The 19,812-nt window shown below is 46.6% G+C and overlaps 1 protein-coding gene across 3 annotated transcripts in view; it reads right to left on the bottom strand.

Moving 5' to 3' along the window:
- The window catches only part of FBN1 (fibrillin 1), a 241,146-nt gene that overhangs the window by 208,653 nt on the left and 12,681 nt on the right, over positions 1-19,812 (bottom strand). For all 3 annotated transcript variants that reach the window (XM_059714655.1, XM_059714657.1, XM_059714656.1), the window contains exons 3-4: positions 8,056-8,138; positions 6,684-6,782 (exon numbers count right to left, since the gene is read on the bottom strand). In XM_059714655.1, the coding sequence (XP_059570638.1) occupies positions 6,684-6,782; positions 8,056-8,138 (182 nt within the window). The remainder of the gene's footprint in view (positions 1-6,683; positions 6,783-8,055; positions 8,139-19,812) is intronic.

Genomic DNA, 19,812 nt, shown 5'->3' with positions numbered 1-19,812 from the left:
GAGGGTAAGGCTAGGATTCAGAGAGACCTAGGCAAATTGGAGGACTGGGCCAAAAGAAATCTCATGAGGTTCAACAAGGACAAGTGCCAAATCCTGCACTTAGGATGGAAGAATCTCATCCACCGATACAGCCTGGGGACTAACTGGCTAAGCAACAGGTATACAGAAAAGGACCTGGGGGTGACAGTGGACAATAAGATGGACATGAGTGAGCAGTGTGCCCTTGGTGCCAAGAAGGCTAACAGGATACTAGGCGGTATTAGCAGAAGTGTTCCCAGCAGATCAAAGGAAGTGGTGAGGCCACATCTGGAGTCCTGTGTCCAATTTTGGACCCCGCACTACAGAAAGGATGTGGCCAAGATGAAGAGAAGCCAGTGGAGAGCAAAGAAAATTGTTTGGAGGGCTGGGGCAACTGACTTATGGTGAGCGGCTGAGGGAAATGGGTTTATTTAGTCTGCAGAAGAAAAGACTGAGGGGGGATTGGATAGCAGCCTTTAACTACCTGAAGGGCAGGTCCAGAGAGGATGGAGCTAGACAGTTCTCAGTGGTGACAGATGACATAACAAGGAGCAACAGTCTGAAGTTGCAGCCAGTGAAGTTTAGGTTGGATATTAGGAAAAATTCTCTCACTAGGAGTGTGGAAAAGCATTGGAACAAGTTACCTAGAAAGGTGAGGCAATCTCCATCCTTGGAGGTTTTTAAGGCCTGGCTTGACAAAGCTATGGCTAGAATGATCTAGTTGGGGATGGTTTAAGCAAGGGGTTGGACTTGATGACCTCCTGGGATCCCTTCCAACCTTATTTTCTATGATTCTATGAATACTGGGACTATTGGCATGGTATTTTATATACCACTGAAAACAAAAAACATTCCAGACCATGTGTTATATAGAAGGTTCCCACCAGGAGCATGGACTAATTACTAGAGGTGTACCAATACATCGGTATACGTATCGGATCGGCACTGGTACAGGGAACATTGAAAGTATTGGAAAATGGCTTTTTTTGCCTGATGCAGCCAATAACGTGGCTGATAAATGCTCCACGCACGCGCATAGCCACAACGTGCACGGGGTCAGGAGTGCAGCCTGGCAGCTTGGAGACCAAGATCTAGCTCAGGGGAGGGCAAAATACGGCCTTGGGCCAGATTCAGCCCACAAGGCCATTCTATCCAGCCCATGGGGCCCCTAAAAAATTAAGAAAATCAATATTGATCTGCCCTTGGTTCCTGTCAAAAATGACAGGAGCCAGGGGCAGTAGCACCCAGCGGAAACCCCAGAGGGCTCCCGCAACAGCAGGGCCCACCCAGCCCCGGCCGGAAGCCCCAGCAAGGACCACGTGGCTGCACTGCACCAGAACCTCAGGTGGGGGGTCGGAGGGAGCGGGGGGAGGGCAAGGGAGGGAAGGAGCGCAAGGAAAAGTGGCCCGGGGAAAAATTGAGTGCAGGGAAAAGCGGCCTGGGGAAAAATTGAGAGCAGGGAAAAGCGGCCCTTCTCCCACTCCATGGCTGGCGCTCCATGCTACAGCCACTCGCAGCCCGCATGGAGCTGTCTTCAGCAGGCACAGGAAGCCCCACACAGGCTGCGAGCGGCTGCAGCAGGGAGCACCAGCCACAGGGCGGGCGAGGGACCACTTTTCTCTGCACTCAGCTTTTCACCAGGCTCCTTCCCTGCTCCTTCCCGGCATGGAGGAAAGCGGGCCCTCCTCTGCACCGTAGCCGGTGCTCCCTGCTGCAGCCACTTGCACCTGCGCAGGGCTATCCTGAGCAGGCACAGGCAGCCGCACATGAGCTGCAAGCAGCTGCAGCACAGGGTGCCGGACACGGGGTACGGAGTGGCCGCTTCCCTCCTCCCTCCCCCCCCCACTCAGCACCAGCTTGTAACCTGCCCCTGCTGCCAGCCTGGGCCCTGGGCCCTGTGCCAGCTCCAGGCTCGCCCATCGGGGCTGCACACAGCGGCAGCAGCTGTGACCCCCCCACTTGCCGTGCTGGGCAATGTTTGCCACCACCACCTCTGTGCTGCCCAGCATGAGAGCTCCGGGCGGGCAGCAGCAGCAAACACTGCCTGGCGCAGCAAGCCGGGGGGCCACTTTCCTTCATGCCAAGCAGCTGCTGCTGCCATGTAGAGGCCCCAACAGGTGAGCCCAGAGCTGGCGCGGGGCCCAGGCTGGCTGCGGGGGCGGGTTACAAGCTGGTGCTGATTGCAGGGCGGGGAAAAGCGGTCCCTCGCCTGCCCCATGGCTGGCACCCCGGGCTGCAGCCACGCACAGCCCACACAGGGCTGCCTGTGCCTGCTCAGGACAGCCCCGCACAGGCTGGAAACGGCTGCAGCAGGGAGAGCCAGCCACGGGGCAGGCGAGGGGCCACTTTTCCCTTGTGCTCCACACCAGCTCCTTCCCTGCCGGCAAGCAGGGGGTAGGAGCTGCACGCTGCCCCCCACCTGTACCACAGGACTGGGGGGCACTGGGAGTGAGTGGGATCATGGGGCCCACACTGGTGTCCCAGGGCCAGCGCCAGTGGGGCCCAGAGCAGGGTGGCAGGAGCATGGGGTCCCAGCCAGCAGGGGCTCTATGGAGCTGGGCCAGCTCCCCCTGCTCCCTGCTGGTGCAGCCCGGCCTGGCTCCACAGACCCCTACCAGCCTGTGCCCTGCTTTGGGCCCCACCGGTGCTGGCCCTGGGACATTGGTCCCAAGATTGTGACCAGGGGGCGGGGCACCTGTCAAGAAGCAGGGCTTCCCATGCAGCCTGACAGCTTGCCAAAACTAGGTAAGTGGCCCTCCGCCTGAAATAATTGCCCACCCCTGATCTAACTGGTAATTCTGGTGTGGGGGAAGGGGTGCGGGGAGGGAAAGGGCATGGTGGGGGCAGATGGAGGCCATTGGGGTGAAGGAGGGAATGGGGCTGGGGCAGGCGCTGCTCAGCCAATGCTGGGTGGGGCATGAGATGGAGCCACAAGCCCCGAGCAGCTCCATCACCACGGAGCCCTCGATCTGTCCCCCCCCCACTTCCCCCACACCAGACTTACCAGCCCGACGCTGGTCTCCAAGCTGCCCAGCTGCATATCAGAATCGGACTGGTATCAGCTGATATGGCTCCTTAAAAATTGGCCCTCGGTATCGGCCCAAAAAATCTCCATTGGTGCACCCCTATTAATTACTATTATTATATCTTTGTAGCATCTAATGCAACAGACATGTACATTCTAGGCACCTCTTCTTTGTAGAATGACCAAATGAAGATCTCATTTAAGGGCTAGACACTAAGCCAAGGATTTGCACTCACTGAAACAGAGCAGGTATGCTTTGCCCCATAGCATGTTAAGGCAGGGAGAGGTAAAAAACTGAGATGGCCTAAGAGTACTGAAAATAATCAGCTCTTAAGGCCTCAAAACATCCATGATGGTAGTTTAAAAAAGAAAGGGGTATACTTTGACAGTTTTCATAGTAAGACATTTTAAAGCAATAGGATGGAATAAGACCCCAGAAGGCTAGTCCTGATCCAAAGGCTGCTAAAGTTCTTTTTCCTAGCTTTGTACTTTTTAAAATTATTTTTGGGTCATGAAAGGGATACTCCATTTTGATTCACAAAGGGACTCCTCAGGAGGAGGTGCCAGGAAGAAGAATTAACCAGGCCACTATCTTCAAAAGCAAGAGGCCCTCACTTGTTACGCTCATTTGCCTCTAGGTGGCTGCTGTCAGAATCTGGCCAATGCAATGACACCAAGTCTGGCAAGAAGACTTATTTCTACAGCCTTCCTGCTGATCACTGAGGGGCAGGAGCCCAGGAGCATGCACAGTCTGTACTATAAAAAGCAGTACAATTGCAGCATATATTGACACCTATGAGCTAGCTTTACTCCAGCTAATTTGAGTTACAATAACATACACACTTTGCATAAATCCATCTTGGACAGCTAGCTTGCCATGGCTTTCAGCAACTGGTATTTGAGCCAGTTTGTGTAGATCCACACATGTTGTACTCACACCTCCAACTTTCCTTGTAAGGGTAGGCAAATCCTGAAATTCATCACCTCAGAGGCATAACTAGCATGTTTGGTGCCCTGAGCTGGAGAGCAGGGGAGTGCCAAGCATCAGAGAGTTTGGGGGAAGGGTGGATGCTGAGCTGCTGCAGCACCAGCTACCTATACCACACATGATACTGCCACCCCGCGGAATCACTGCACCTTGTCTACTGCTGTCATCATGTGAGCACCCACTCTAAATGAGCATCCAGGGCTACTGCTCCCCTTGCCCACTCCTACCCTAGCTATGCTACTGTAACTGCAAGAACTACAAAGAAGTCATTTCTAGCCAACCAGCAAGTTCATCAATGTTAAAACCTCTGTGCCAAGGAAATTACTGAGTAATCTTTTCAACTGCATTTCAGCCTTCTAAGGCTGAATTAAACCAGGAGAGCCACAATAACCATCTTGCTTAAGTATCACTCTTTAGGGTTAGCCTTGGTTTTCCAGCCTGTGTCATTGATAGTGATACCTCTACCACAACATACTTGAACCTGCTTTTTAACTTCAGCACATGGCTGAGAGACAGCACAGGGTTGCGAATGCACAGAACCAGAAGACAGCACCTATAGACTTGTTCCTCAGCACTAGGTCAAACAAATTTTCTTTCTAAAATGTTACACACATGCACACATGCATGCAGTCCTTGGTCAGGACTGGGGGGGGAGGGGGTGTTGTGCAGAAAAGTCAAGTTGCCAAAGTAAGCTCTTAATGAATATCAAAGACAAGATACTGCTTGGTTCTGACAAACACACAGGAACATGCTTCATATACAGGGAGCACTTTTTCTGTGCACTCTAAAGGGGCTGGAAAGAGACAAAGCTGCTTTGCACTAGCTCAGAAAATTGGGACCGTATACAGGGATGCGTTAACAAGCCCATTCCCTCCACAATGGGCACCTCAAAAGTGGGGGGGAAGGGGTGGGTGTTGCTCCATACTGCTACCAGTGCAGGAGTCTGCCTAACAGGCAGAGGTAAGGATTTGGAAGCTCAGTCCATAAAGAGTAACATTTGTTATTATAGTACACATCACTCCCTTACTTCCTATGCTTTTTCTTTCACTGCTGCTGCATGAAAGAGATGTTAAAATCACAAACCTAAATGCTCAGTTAATTCTTAACACTATGAAAGCAAAAAGAGAGAGAGGTAAAAAGGAGGTACCAATCTGAACATCCTCTATTGCAATAAGTCCTAAAGAGAGATTTAAAAAATGGGAGACTCTGTGCATTACAAAACAAGTAAAATAATGTTGCAAACTTTTAACCAGGTATATCTACCTTCAACTCCTATTAATACACTGTTTAGAAACTTCTGACTAGAGCTTGGTGAGAACATTTTTCTCGTCCTTTAAAATTTTTCAAGATTTAAAATAAATTCTCCGTTCCACGCTGGGACAAAACCAACACCTTTCAACACTGTTTGAGAGCCATAAACCTCACACAATCAGAAATAGCCCAGTGATTATGTCCCACTTACTTAAGATGTGGGACAGTCCAGGTCTCAACTGAGCAGAGCAATGTCCTGAAGTTTCCTATATCTCAATGAGTGTCACAATCACTAGGCTACTAGGATTCAGAGATGAGCCTCTTTCTCTTTCATTTTGGCCAGAGTCTACCTTAGCCTGACAAAACTACCTTAGTCTGACAAGAGTTTTATCAAAACCAATATATTCATCTCAAAACTTTTAGTTTCAATGAATCAGGATTTTCTGGTAATAAAACATTTCATCCAAGAATTTTTCATCAAGTCTACTTGTGACAGTGAAAGTTTTACCTGGGTAAGGCCTCCTCTACACATTGCATTTATGTCATGATTAATGTGTTAATCACAACATAAATGGCAAGTGCACCCAAATTAAGGCAATTTTATGGCTGGTTTGTATGGTGCCTTAAATTGAACGTGGCAGGTCCAGGGCCCACGTTGAGAAATCAGTTGATTGGCAACCTCAGCCCCAAACCTGCAAGCACCTGGCTTTCACTTGCCCTGTCAGTGACATACAGAAAGGGCACAGTCCCATGGACATGTGGCATGGCAAGAGGCACGATTGTTGGGATGGGGATCAGACCCCATGGTACCTTTAAATGAACATGCGCCAGGGGCTTAAGATTCACAAAATATCAGGCACAAAACACGGACACTGCACCTGACTGCTGAAATGAAAACCCAAATTCTGCTGTCAATTGCTCCTGCTTAAGTCCTTTGAAATCAATGAGATTGCCCAGGTATGTGAACATACAATCTGCCCCACTGCTCCCTATGACTTTGGTGGAATTACACATGTAAGTAGACTTTGCATGATGCTAGAGAAACCATTGCAGAAATCAGGCAATATTGTACATGCATACAAAGCACTAGTGTCAAATAGAGAAGAGAGATTTACTAGCAAATAAAGGCAAACTAGAATTAGTTTAAGAACTGGTAAGTAAATATAGTTTCCAATACAACTAATTTGGTTTTAGTTTGGCAAAAAGGAATGTCTAAATGGATGACTTCTAAGTAACTTTTCAGTTTTCATCACAGGAGACAGGTTTTCTTTCCTCTGGTTAGGTCTGTCTGGTGACACAGAGGTGAGTTGTTTTAAATACCAGCTGCTGAACTAACATACTGCACCCAAATAGCTCGACAGTCTGCAAACAGAAGTATAAGGGGTTCAGGAGAAAACTTACTTGACTTTGAACCACAGGAGGGGGCTATCTGACCATTTGGACATGTGCACATGTTTGGTCTTGAGCAAAATCCATCCCCACAGGAATGTCGACAAATTGCTACAAATAAAATAAAAATGCATGTAAAACCTCATAAACATACAAAAAGTATCGTACAAAACCCCACACACCCCTGGGCTCATGCAATTTACCACCAACTCAAAAGATGGGGCTCCAGGGCACGGGACGGAGCTGCGGGAGGCTCATCCAGAAGCGCAGGAGCAGGGTCCAGCTCCCTACCACTATGCGCACCCCAGAGGAGGCATGGAGGGGACATGCCCCTTGGATTTGTGTGCAAAGCAGAGGTGGGCTGCCCACTGCAGGTTGAGGCTCTGCACCCTGATGCCTTTGCCCCGGGAGCCACATGCTGACCATGGCATGCATCCCCTGCCCGCCCGGCAGCGGGAGGTGCAACATGGCTTCGAGCAGCTCCCAGGGCAAAGGCAACAGAGCCCCAGTCTGCAGTTGGCAGCCTGCCTCTGCAGCATGCACAAATCTGGAGGGCACATGCCCCCATGCCTCCCCCGGGGGTGCACACAGTGGTGGGGAAGCAAACCCCCTGGATCCCTGGACGAGCCACCTGCAGTTCTATCCCATGGCCCGCCCTAGCCCCAGATCCAATTCACTCCAGCACCTGCCCCTGCCCCACTCCCTCCCTCACCATGGGGGCCTCAATCTGCCCCTCCTGCCCCTTCCTCTGTACAGACTCACCAGCACAATGCTGTCTGTGTATGTGTCTGCCCCTCACTCTCAAGTTACAGCCTCCCCAGCCCTGCTGCTGCCCCTCACTCCTGACCCACAGTACCCCTGCATCATGCCAGGGTGTGGGGGGACCCCCACCCCCCAGGCTCCAAGCTCCACACACATACCCACAGCCCCCCAAACCTTCACAAATTCCCCCGCACACTCCACACCCACCCCCAACCATACAAAGTACCTACATAATTTTGAGTTTTTCTGTGCATCATTTTTGAGTTTTTAGCCATGTGATTAAAATTGTGATTAACTGTGACTAATTGTTTTAATTGTGAAACTAATCACAATCAATTTTTAATCGTTTAACAGCCCTAATGGTGTTATATGGGATGATGCACCACACCATCTGTACCCCCTTTTTCAAAATCCTAGATCTGCCCATGCTGGACTCCCTTAGCATCCTATCACTGGTGTTTTGTAGTTCAGGGACCTTGTGTGTAAACTTTCATCTATTAAAATGGCAAATAAAAGATGTATATAATACTACCAATGTATTCAATTCTGTAGAGTCATGGCACATACTCACACACAATGACAAAACAAGTTCTAGACATAATATTTATCTGTGATAACTTACGGACTATGCATTGATTTCCACCAGGCAGAGTTTTCCATCCAGGACAACAGTAGGCATTGTAACGTGATCCACACACATTGGGTCTAGAAAAGAAATTGATAGTCCTATTTCTCTCCAGAATATATACTTAACAACAGAGATATGAAACACCAAAAATAAAAAAGTCATTACAATAGATCAGGAATCAAATCTAATCATAAACATAGTTAAATGTTCTGTATATATTTAACAGAATTGTTTGCCTTCATTATTGGCATTAATAACCCTTGTGTAGCACTAGTCATTGTATTTGAAAAATGTGAAATCAAATCAAAGCAATAAAAATAATTCAAGGAGCAAAAGAAAAAAAAATTGTACTGGAGATCCAGCAACTAAGATGCTCCTGTGTCTACATGTATACTTTATATGAAGAAAAAAAAACCTTTGATGTGTATGTGGTCAAATCTTTACCTCCTAACTGTATCAAAACTCTCTCTCCACCAATGAATAAGGGTCCAAGCCACAATCAACAGTAGCAAAGTCTAGCATGCTTGGATAACTCCCAATATTTTGAAATACTCAACCCTAAGTGTTATATCATCCCTATTTTGTCAACAAGTACAAGCATACAAGCTATTGTATTCACCAGTTAAAAGTTAAAATGTGTAAATATTTCTTCAGCAAAAACATGCCTGTTTCTTGAGAGCTGAAGTCCCCGTGAACTAAATATTAAGGCCCAAAAGTACAGTCAGAACATACTACAGGTATTCATTTTTTAGCGTGTGGAACCCCATGGGGTAAGCCTTCAAATCCAAAGCATTCAGTTGCTGGAGACCATAAGTAAATGGTACCTAGACCTGCAAGGCTGGACATGATGCATGTCACTCATGTAATAGAGAAAATGCACTAGCTGAAATCATCATTCTGTGTCTTCCTTTGGGGTCAAATCTTGCTGATCTTACTTACGTGATTACTTCCACTTACTGAATGGAGCTCCTTACATAAACAGAACTAAGCAAGATCATAGATCCAAATATAAGAAAACGTTCTTCTGCTTTATGTTCCATATTATTAAGAACCAGGGCCTACAACCTAATTCACGCTAGTTATGTTACGTTTGCCTGGGTAATTGCTAAATCAAATTTGTTAAAACACAGGGGCTGGTCAGAGCAGATTGCTTAATGCCCTGTGTTCAGTATAGAGACAACATAATGTCCTTTTTGCCTTTTAGGATATTACTTTAACATTTGTATTTATTCATATATATTTACCATGAAAGGCATAAAACATTTCAATCGTGGTACTGCAAAGTCTAAGAAAACACCTGCCCCACACAGAGAAATAACTCAAGCACTGGGATTTCATAGTTTCATAGTTGGTAGGGTCGGAAGGGATCTGAGCAGATCATCAAGTTCGACCCCTGCCATGGGCAGGAAAGAATGCTGGGGTCAAATGACCCCAGCTAGGTGATTATCTAGCCTCCTTTTGAAGACCCCCAGGGTAGGAGCAAGCACCTACGAACATTTGTTTAACAAACATTTAACTATGTTTATGATTAGTGAGCACTCTTGGAAGTTGGTTCCAGATCCTAGCCACCCTGATTGCAAAGTAGTGCTTCCCGATGTCTGGCCTGAACATACTCTCTCAGTCAACTTGTGGCCATTATTCCTAGTTACTCCTGCTCGGGGGAACAGGGTCTCACCCATTCCCCACTGGTCTCCCCTGGCAAGTTTATAGACTGCCACCAGACCCCTCTCAGCCTTCTCTTGTGGAGGCTGAACAGGTTCAGGCCCCGTAGCCTCTCCTCATAGGGTCTGCCCTGCTGCTCCCGACCATGTGAGTGGCCCTTCTCTGGACCCTCTCGATGCTGGCCACATCCCTCCTGAAGTGCGGCGCCCAGAACTGGATGCAGTACTCCAACTGCGGCCTGACCAATGTCATATAGAGGGGGAGGATCACCTCCTTAGACCTGCTCATGATGCATCTATGGATGCATGACAAGGTGCGGTTAGCCTTACTGACCATGTCCTCACATTGGCGGCCCATGCTCATCTTAGAATCAATAGTGACTCCAAGATCCCTTTCTGCCTCTGTGCTGACGAGAAGGGAGTTCCCCAGCCTGTAGGTATGCTGCTGGTTCTCTCTCACTAGGTGCAGCACCCCGCACTTGTCAGTATTGAATCCCATCTTATTCTCATCCGCCCACCCCTGTAACCTGTCCTGATCTAGTTGTAGCCTGTCCCTCCCTTCTAGCATGCCCACCTCGCCCCACATCTTAGTGTTATCTGCAAATTTGAACAAGGTGCTTTTCACCCCCTCGTCCAAGTCGGTGATAGATGTTGAACAGTGCAGGCCCGAGGACCGAGCCCTGGGGGACCCCACTGCCCACATCCCTCCAGGTCGAAAATGACCCATCCACCACCACTCTCTGGGTGTGCCCCTCCAGCCAATTTGTGACCCATCTGACTGTGTAGGCATCAACACCACAGTTGCCTAATTTTTTAATGAGAATGGGATGAGAGACAGTGTTGAAGCCCTTCCTAAAGTCCAGAAAGCCTATGTCCACCGTGACACCTGCATCTAAGGATTTTGTGATCTGGTCGTAAAAGGCCATCAGGTTGGTCTGACAGGACCTGCCCCTAATGAACCCATTTGGTTGCCCCTAAGCATAATCTCCCCTGCTGGTCCCTCGCAGATATGCACCTGGATAATTTTCTCAAAGAGCTTCCCCAGGACCGAGGTAAGACTAACAGGCCTATAGCTTCCCAGGTCCTCCTTCCTCCCCTTTTTGAAAATGGGGACCACATTGGCCCTTTTCCAGCTTTCTAACTTTCTTGACATTAGAATCATAGAAAATCAGGGTTGGAAAGGACCTCAGAAGGTCATGTAGTCCAAACCCCTGCTCAAAGCAGGACCATCCCCAACTAGATCGTTCCAGTCAGGGCTTTGTCTAGCCAGGCCTTCAAAACCTCCAAGGATGGAGATTTCACCACCTCTATAGGTAACCTGTTCCATTGCTTCACTACCCTCCTAGTGAGAAAATTTTTCCTAATATCCAGCCTAAACCTGTCTTGCTCCAACTTCAGACTATTGCTCTTTTTTCTGTCATCTGCCACCACTGAAAACTGTCTAGCTCCATCCACTTTGGAACCAACCTTCAGGTAGTTAAAGGCTGCTATCAAATCCCCCCTTTCCCCCCTAGCTTCTCTTCTGCAGACTAAATAAAATAAATATAATTTCTCTCAGTCTCTCCTCATAAGTCATGTGCCCCAAACCATTTTCACTGCTCTCCACTGAACTCTCTCTTAACTTGTCTACATCCTTTCTATAGTGCGGGGCCCAAAACTGGACACAGTACTCCAGATGTGGACTCACCAGTGCAAAATAGAGCAAATAATTACTTCCCTCGATCTGCTAGCAACACGTCTACCAATGTAGCCCAGTATGCTGTTAGCCTTATTGGCAACAAGGGCACACTGCTGATTTATATGCATCTTATTGTCCACTGCAACCCCAGGTCCTTTTCTGCAGAGCTGCTGCCCAGCCAGTCAGCCCCCAGCCTGTACTGGTGCATGGGATTCTTCCATCCTAAGTGCAGGACTTTGCACTTGCCCTTGTTGAACCTCATGAGATTTCATTTGGCCCAATCCTCCAATTTGTCTAGGCCACTCCGAATCCTAGCCCTACCCTCTAATACGTCTACTACACCACCCAGCTTGGTGTCATCCGTGAACATGCAGAGGGTGCAATCCATCACATCTTCCAGGTCGTTAATTAAGTTTTTGAACAAAACCAGCCCCAGGACCAACCCCTGGGGCGCTCCATGTGATACCAACTGCCAGCTAGACATTGACCCATTGATTACTACCCAGTGAGCCTGACAATCCAGCCAGCTTTCTACCCACCTTACAGTCCATTCATCCAACCCATACTTCCTCAGCTTGCTTGCAAGAATGCTGTAGGACAGTCTAACAAAAGCCTTGCTAAAGTCAAGGTATATTACTTCCACTGCCTTCCCACTATCCACAGAGCCAATTATCTCAACATAGAAGGCAATCAGAGTGACCTGGCATGACTTGCCCTTGGTGAAACCATGCTAGCTGTTCCTAAGTGCTTTCTTCTCTTCCAAGTGCTTAGAAATGGGTTCTTTGAGGACCTGCTCCATGATTTTTCTGGGGACTGAGATAAGAGTAACTGGTTGTAGTTCCCTGGATCCTCCTGCTGCCATCTCTGAAAGATAGGCACTATATATGCCCTCTTCCAATCATCCGGGACATCCCCCAAATGCTTCAACTTTACAATGATAATGGCCAGCGGCTCTGTAATCACCTCAGCCAACTTCCTCAGCACCCTCAGATGCATTGCATCTGGCCTGATGGACTTGTACACATCCAGCTTTTCTAAATAGTCCCTAACCTGTTCTTTCACCACTGAGGGCTGCTCACCTCCTCCCCAAACTTTGTACCCAGTGCAGTAGCCTAGGAACTGACCTTGCCTGTGAAGACCAAGGTAAAAAAGGCATTGAGTACTTCAGCCTTATCCTCATCCTCTGTCATTAAGTTGCCTACCCCATTCAGTAAGGAACCCGCACTTTCCCTGACCTTCCTCTTACTGCTGATTTACTTGTAGATACCCTTCTTGTTACCTTTCACATCCCTTGCTAGCTCCAACTCCAATTGTGCTTTGGCCTTCATAACTTCATCCCTGCATGCCTGAGCAACATTCTCATACTCCTCCCACATTGTTTGTCCAAGCTTCCACTTCTCTTAAGCTTCCTTTCTGTGTTTAAGTTCATCAAAAAGGTATTCAGTGTTGCACAAATATTTACTGATGTACATTACCCAAATAACTTCCTTAATAATTATTTGATGGTCTGCATGGCTACTAAAATCTTAAACAGTATTATACTACTAATTTCCATGATGCTACACTTGTAATGGTAAAACTCCTGACACGGTGTCCCTTGAAATCAAAGGAAATGTTCCCAAACTTCACAAAGTTCTGGATAATTGCAAATTGGTCAACAAGGTAAGTATAGCCTGCACAATCAGACGCTGTCTCACAGGACAATATGCTGCTCCTTCCCTTTAAGCACACTTTCTAGCTGGTTTTTCAGATGTTAAACCTCCTCATCCATACATTTTCAACATATTCAATTTTTAGTTGTTTCAGCTACATCTCCTCAGGGCTAGCTACAGACATGTAAGTATCTTAGAGTTCCCCTTTCATCCATGCCAAACACCACACCAGTATCACATGCCAAGGAAAGTCTGGGAAGTAGGCAAGTGAGACTGCCTTCCACTTTCTCCTGTCTGAAGAAATAATGGAACTTATTATAATACAGACTGACAAGTTTGGTTGACACCCTTTGCAACCGCAAGCATAAACTCAAAAAAGGTGTTAAATTCTGGTTATAAGTAACATGCAAGCATGTGATCACCACATGATATGGAAATACTAGGACAAATTTCTCCCTCAGTAAGCAGACGATTAAGACATGTTAAGAATCAAGGACAGAGTTGACAAGGACTCTGGCCAGAAATGAACCAGAACTCTTGTTCCATGGCAAGTGCTGATTTTTTTTTTTATTTTGTTCCAAAAGGAGATTGTGGAAACTTTGGGAACTTTCTGAGGCAGCACACCTGGCTTCCAAAACCTGTCAATTCAGAAAAGATTCAGAGAGCTTCAGCGATTCAGGCAGTCCCTGCTCGCTGCCACAGGGAGCTGGACCCAGACTCCGTGCTGTTAAGTAGGGGGTGAGGAGGAAGGGAGGAGGCCGGAGGAAGGGGGAGGGGACCATGGGGGGAACCCCGCCAGGCCCCATCCCCTGCCTGCTCCCCCGGACTCCCCGAGTGCCCACCCCCCCCCCCAATAGCTACCCTGCCTGGCCCCAGCTCCCAGCTCTTTAAAAAAAAAGGGAAGAAAAAAAGCCCCCACTCACCAGCTCCTGTCAGGCTGGGGGGTAGGTGTGATCCTCGCTGCCCACCCACTTTCCCATTCTACATGGGGGGCTCTACCATGAGCCCCCATCCTCCACCCACTCTCCCAACCCCCACATGGCTGCTCCACCCAGCCTCAGCTCCCGGCTCTTTAAAAAAACCAAAAAAACCCCCCAAAACCCTACACTCACCATTGGCTGCAGCAGCAGCCTCGGGGCTTCTGGGGGCTTGTGGCAGAGCCCCCCATGAGCACAGGGCAGTGGGGGGCAGGGATTGCCCCCAAGTGCAGGGCTTTTTTTTTTTTTTTTTTTTTTTTTAAAAGAGCCAGGAGCTTGGACCAGGCGGTACAGCCCTGGGGGTGGGGCTGGGAGAGCATGCAGGGGTCGGGGGGCTCGTGGCAGAGCCCCCTGACATAGCATGGGGCAGTGGGGATCGCCCCCCCACCTGGCAACAGCTGGTGAGTGCTGGGCTTTTTTTTTTTTCAAAGAGCCAGGAGCTGGGGCAGGCAGGGCAGCCATTGACGGGGCTGGGAGAGTGGGCAGGGGATGGGAACAATTTGGAGATTCAGCCGATTCAGCTGCAGCCAAATCTCCAAATCAGATTCGGCCAAATTGATTCGGGACAGCAATTCGAATCACCAAACCGAATAACTGTTCCCCGAATTGGCCAAATCCAAATCCGAAGTGAATACTAGCCGCTTTGCACAGGCCTAGTGGTCAACTCAATTGACTAAAACAGCTGTGCTGATTACTGCATCTAAATACACAAGTAATTTGACACATTTTAATGAAGGGTTTTGCTTTTCACCTCCTTAAATTGTAGAATCACAAAAAAGTAGGGCTGGAAGGGACCTCAAGAGGTCATCTAGTCCAAATCACTGCTCAAGGCAGAATATTTCTCATTTAAGCCTATTTCTTTTCAGGAACAACCTTCACGCAACTCCCAAGCATAATGCCCAAATCAATTTAACTTGTCACAGGTAAAGCAGGAGTAAAAGGACACTGCCAGTGTCCTGCCAGTGCAGGGACAGGTGTAGTTTGCTATAATACACTCAGAAGATCCAAGGAACAGCACCATGCAAAGGAAGGCAAAAACCCCTACAGTTCACACCAATCTAACTACCAGGTAAAATTCCTTGCTGAACCCAAATGTTGCAATTAGTCTGACTCTTAGCTAGGAAACAAGACCTTTCAGCCAGTAACCTCTGGGTTTTTTAAAGTCCCAGCAGGAGCATCAGTACACTCCAGTCAAAATCCCTTGGCAGAGTCTAGCAACCAATGTTTTTGAGGAAGTTGAACCTCCCCCCCTCCAACACCACTAGCAGACAGGAGAAAAAATCCTTCCCGGCACCATGTGGCAACCAGCAATGCAGAAGCATGGAAGACGCCATGTCAATATTCTAGACGCTCTACTTATAGTCTCCCCTTTTTTTTCTTTAAATTATACTGAGGGAAAAGAGGGATGCTGAAACACATCTTACTTCCTAACAAGCAGTGGGGAAGAATAACAAGACAGAACTCTAAGGCTGACCTTTAATGTTTGTTGATGATGAATAAAGGGTCTAAAGGTAACATTTAAGTAATATTTTGTGATTAATGTATCAAACTAAAAATACAAAAGGTATATAATATCATAACTGTTATTTGGTCCAGAACAAGTTATGAAATACCACACTCCATGCCACAGAGCAACAAAAAAATTGTGATGGTTTTAACCTACATTTACCAATTTTTTTTTTTTTTATTTAAACATATTTAAGATGACTTACATTATTGACAGCCAGTTACTTTTTTATTATAATGCAATCACAACAACGTTAGTCACACAAGGGTCCTCCCCATTGGAATTAATAGGATTATAGACCCTAAAGACACATTGCGAGTTGCAGTATTAAGGAGTATAATGGTTTGTTTGAGGGACATTATATAGACTGTCCAACTGTTATGACAAAACTTAACTTACCAAAAAAGATAAGTAAAAATGTACGTCTCAAGCTTCATGCACTATATACAATACTATAAACAAAATTCTTTTCTCTGGATTGAGATAAATCCCTTAAGAACACAGAAGTTACCATTAAAGATCAGTCCTGACATATCCTTCCAGCACTGGCCGACATCCAGTGCTACAGACAAAAAATGAACAACCCTTTTATAGTACAGCCAGCTAATGTAATGCTGTCCTTGGCAGAGGGAAGTGGGAAACACTTTCTAGACCCCAATAGGCAACTATGCTTGCACACTGAACAAGGAGGTCCAACTATCCTTTTTATAAGCTCATCTTGCATAATAACAAATGTTTTAAATACTAAAAAAAATTACTCCAGATTCTGCCGCTCTTCCAGACAACAATACAGGCAACATCCACATCATAGTGTGAAACTACTACACTTGTATGTCGAGATGTAATGAAGCAGGGAGTCGATTTGTGAATCTGTCATTACATCTATACTTATAGAACTCATTCTCTCCATTTTATAGTGTTTCATAATATGAGCTCAGAGGCATGGTCCCTGTGAATTGACAGCAGTTTAGAACTTGCTTCTTTATGCACATAATTGACCTAGGAGAAAGTTGTTTCTGCAAGAGGACACTCCATGAGCCCCAGCATCGCAGCATTCACAAGCTGCCTGATACCTAGAGGTACGTAGAAAAAACATTTAAAGCTGTGTCTATGTCGACATCGCCAAATCTTTTCGAATTGATTTGGAAAGATTAAAGGGTCCTCCAATTCAATTTGGAGATCTGGCCACCGAATAGGGCCGAATCTCCACCGAATTGAATCAGGGACCAAAGCTTCACACAGCCCTAATAGACAGGTCTCAAACAAGGCTATCTCTGTATTCCAGATTTCAACAGCAGACCCTGCCCCTAAAATCCCAAACCCTCTACTAGACCCATGGCCCAAAAGACCTGGCTCCATGGACTGTAAGCCCTGCTCAAAAGCATTTGCCATTAACAGGACACTGGTCTAGATGGCCCTTAGGCCCAACCCAGCTTGGCAGTTCTTATGTTAGATTTCTTCAGCAGCACCCATTTCAAAGCTGTCAGTTTTCTATATGTATCAGGTACAATTCTGTAAAAGAGGTCTAAGGCACCAAACAGGTACTATTTTCATTTAAATCGCTTAAAACTAAAAACCATCAGCCTAATAAATTAATACTTTTCTACTAACCATCACTAATAACATCTAATCTGTTCACTGTGCCACATTTCAGATCTGTAAGTTTTATAACAGTACAGATTTGATCACCTCAGTGACAAGGTTAAAGAGACTAGATCCAAACTACAATGTGCAGCAAGATGTGTCACAATATCCTTCCAATATACCTCAGTAGCATTCCAGCCTGTCTGGGAGCCTGATCCTGCAAGAGCTCCGATTTCCACTGACGTCAATAGGTTTTTTTTTTAACGTGAACATTAGTCCACAAAAAATGGACAGAGACAGTTAAATTAATTTCATATTGGAAAAGATATTGGACAGGATAAGTTCTACCTCTGCAACATAAGAGGATCAAGCAGCTTTAGGGCCCATCAGTAAATATAAGAAGTTGGAATTACTTTTTGCCAACATGCCTTAAATTGTGTAATTGGTTTTAGTTGTGCAAAATCAAAAAGCCAGAAAATGGTTTGATCACACACCCTGGATATTGATCTGTTTACAGTTTAAACTTATTTTAAAAGTATTAACAATTCTTGACAGAAAAAAACATGGGAAAAACATTTACATAGTATGTGCGTTGAGGGAAACAGTCATCTCTTGCTGCTTAACTTCCCTTACAGACAAAAAACCCCCAACCTTGTGGAACTTATCATGACTGTTCCAAGCAGGCAAATGCTACCAGTCATCTTTGCTTCTGCAGTGTGCTTAACACTAGAAAAATGCCAGAATACAGGGTACACACTCTTATCCTAAGAAAGATGCGATTAAAGGACTTTTAGTAAAATAAGAGGGACTTGGCTACATATAGAAAAACACCCCTGGATCTCTGTGATGATAGCTGTGAGCCAAATCCTGCTCCTTCCTCTGTGACTTGGAGGGCAAAAGACATAATATAAAAAGAAGCACTTCCTGAATAGTTTAAAGCCTGGGTCTGTGGCAACTGTCTCCATATCCCTAAACACCTAGATCTGGACAGGTACAAGGAGGATCAGCAGCAAACTAGAAGCAAGAGCAGAGGCAGTGGACACAGCACTCAGTTACACTTTGCAAATTTACCAGAAGAGCATCGTAATTACACTGGGAAATAATGGTTCCTTTTTCCTTGCCATCTCCACTCAGCCACCCTGAGCCAAACCCTGGGACTCAGTGCAGGTGCAAGGCTCAGCACAAGCATACTGAATGCAACTCATGCAGAGTTTTCAGTACAGATATAAAAGAGAAGCAAGAGTTAGCTCTTTGGTCAACTGTCCATTATGCCACTACAGTCATTAATGGCCACATGAGGGGCATGCATAACTGCCCAGGGAATTAATTGATCCTGCCCATTGTTTTATGACATTTCATCAGTGCTTAAATTCAATCCTAGCATCAGTTTATTCTGACATCTTTGTTTATCTGACAGCCTGTTATTAATGATGCCTATTACACAGTCCCTGTGTTCACCTCCATTGTGTCATGCCAGCTGTCTCTGCTCTGCACAACCTCCTTCCTGCATCTTTTCTCCACCACCGTTCTTGTCTGGCCCTGCTTTATTGGCCTTTCATCAACCAGTTCCACCCATCAGCTCTACCTCGTAGACTCTCCTCTGCAGGTGTAAGAGGGTGCCCTGCTTCCTCTGAACAGAACTTGTTCATAGAGTATTTGACTATTGATAGGAGTCAGAAGAGGAAAAACCACCTTGCCACAGCAGACTGGGAAGGGAAGATGCCATGGACAAGCAGAGCAGAGTCCTCCCAATATCAATGAGTATCTGTCATCAACCCAACTGCCATATGTGCCAGTCACAGCACATTAGGAGCTAGGGCTGATGATGTTCAACAGCACTCCCTTCTGGGCAGCAGCAAGGGCAAAGGGTTCAACCACAGGGGAAGGCAGGTGACATATGCTCTGCTACTGCCTTCTTCGGGGTTTCTGGCAGGCAAAGGCAACTTTGAAAAACAGGGAGTGCTGCATAGCAGACCTATGGTGAAGTAAGCCCAGGGGAGATGCTGAATCAGCACACCCTCCCCTCTACTGCTCTGGCTATGACCCATCAAGGAAATCACAGCCCACTGCTGGGAAAAACATTGTCCATCTGTTGTTCCCACAGGACCATGAGTTGTTAAGCACTGCTGTGAACCTCACCTCAGGAGGAAATTCTCTCAGAAGCCCTGCCATACACAGGCCAAAACCTGGCATGACTAAAGAGCTGACTAAAGCCTAGAGCATGGGTGCTGAATAAACCAGACAGACTCTAGACAGAGTGAGCAGAGGAAGACTGAAAGAAGAGTAGAGACAGCTTGATCATCTGCATGTTCAAGTATATCTGATATGCCCATAAATGCCACCAGAGGTAGCGAGGGTAAGCTTATGCCCCATTTTCATCCATTTATCACCTAGTCTTTGTGGACAATTCTATGTAGATGGCTACCCCTTTTCAGAAACCACCAGCCTCACACAGTAAATGCTAAAGACCAACTCTTCATACTTTAAACTGAGGAAAAATGTTTGTTTTTTTCATCACTGTTCCTTCGTTATTGCCCAGGTATGATGCTTTTGTGGCAGGGGAGACCCTATGCTCTCTTTATTTCAACAGCTATACAAGTAAAGTATGTGAAACTGCACTTGGCACTCAGAGCAGACAGCCAGGGCACTCAACCACAGAGTTAGTCTAGTGCTTATTATCCTATAAAGAAGT

This window comes from Alligator mississippiensis, chromosome 11 (genome assembly GCF_030867095.1).
Source record: "Alligator mississippiensis isolate rAllMis1 chromosome 11, rAllMis1, whole genome shotgun sequence".
Taxonomy (NCBI): domain Eukaryota; kingdom Metazoa; phylum Chordata; order Crocodylia; family Alligatoridae; genus Alligator; species Alligator mississippiensis.
Note: the sequence above shows the minus strand (reverse complement) of the source record. Positions and strands in the feature narration are given on the sequence as shown.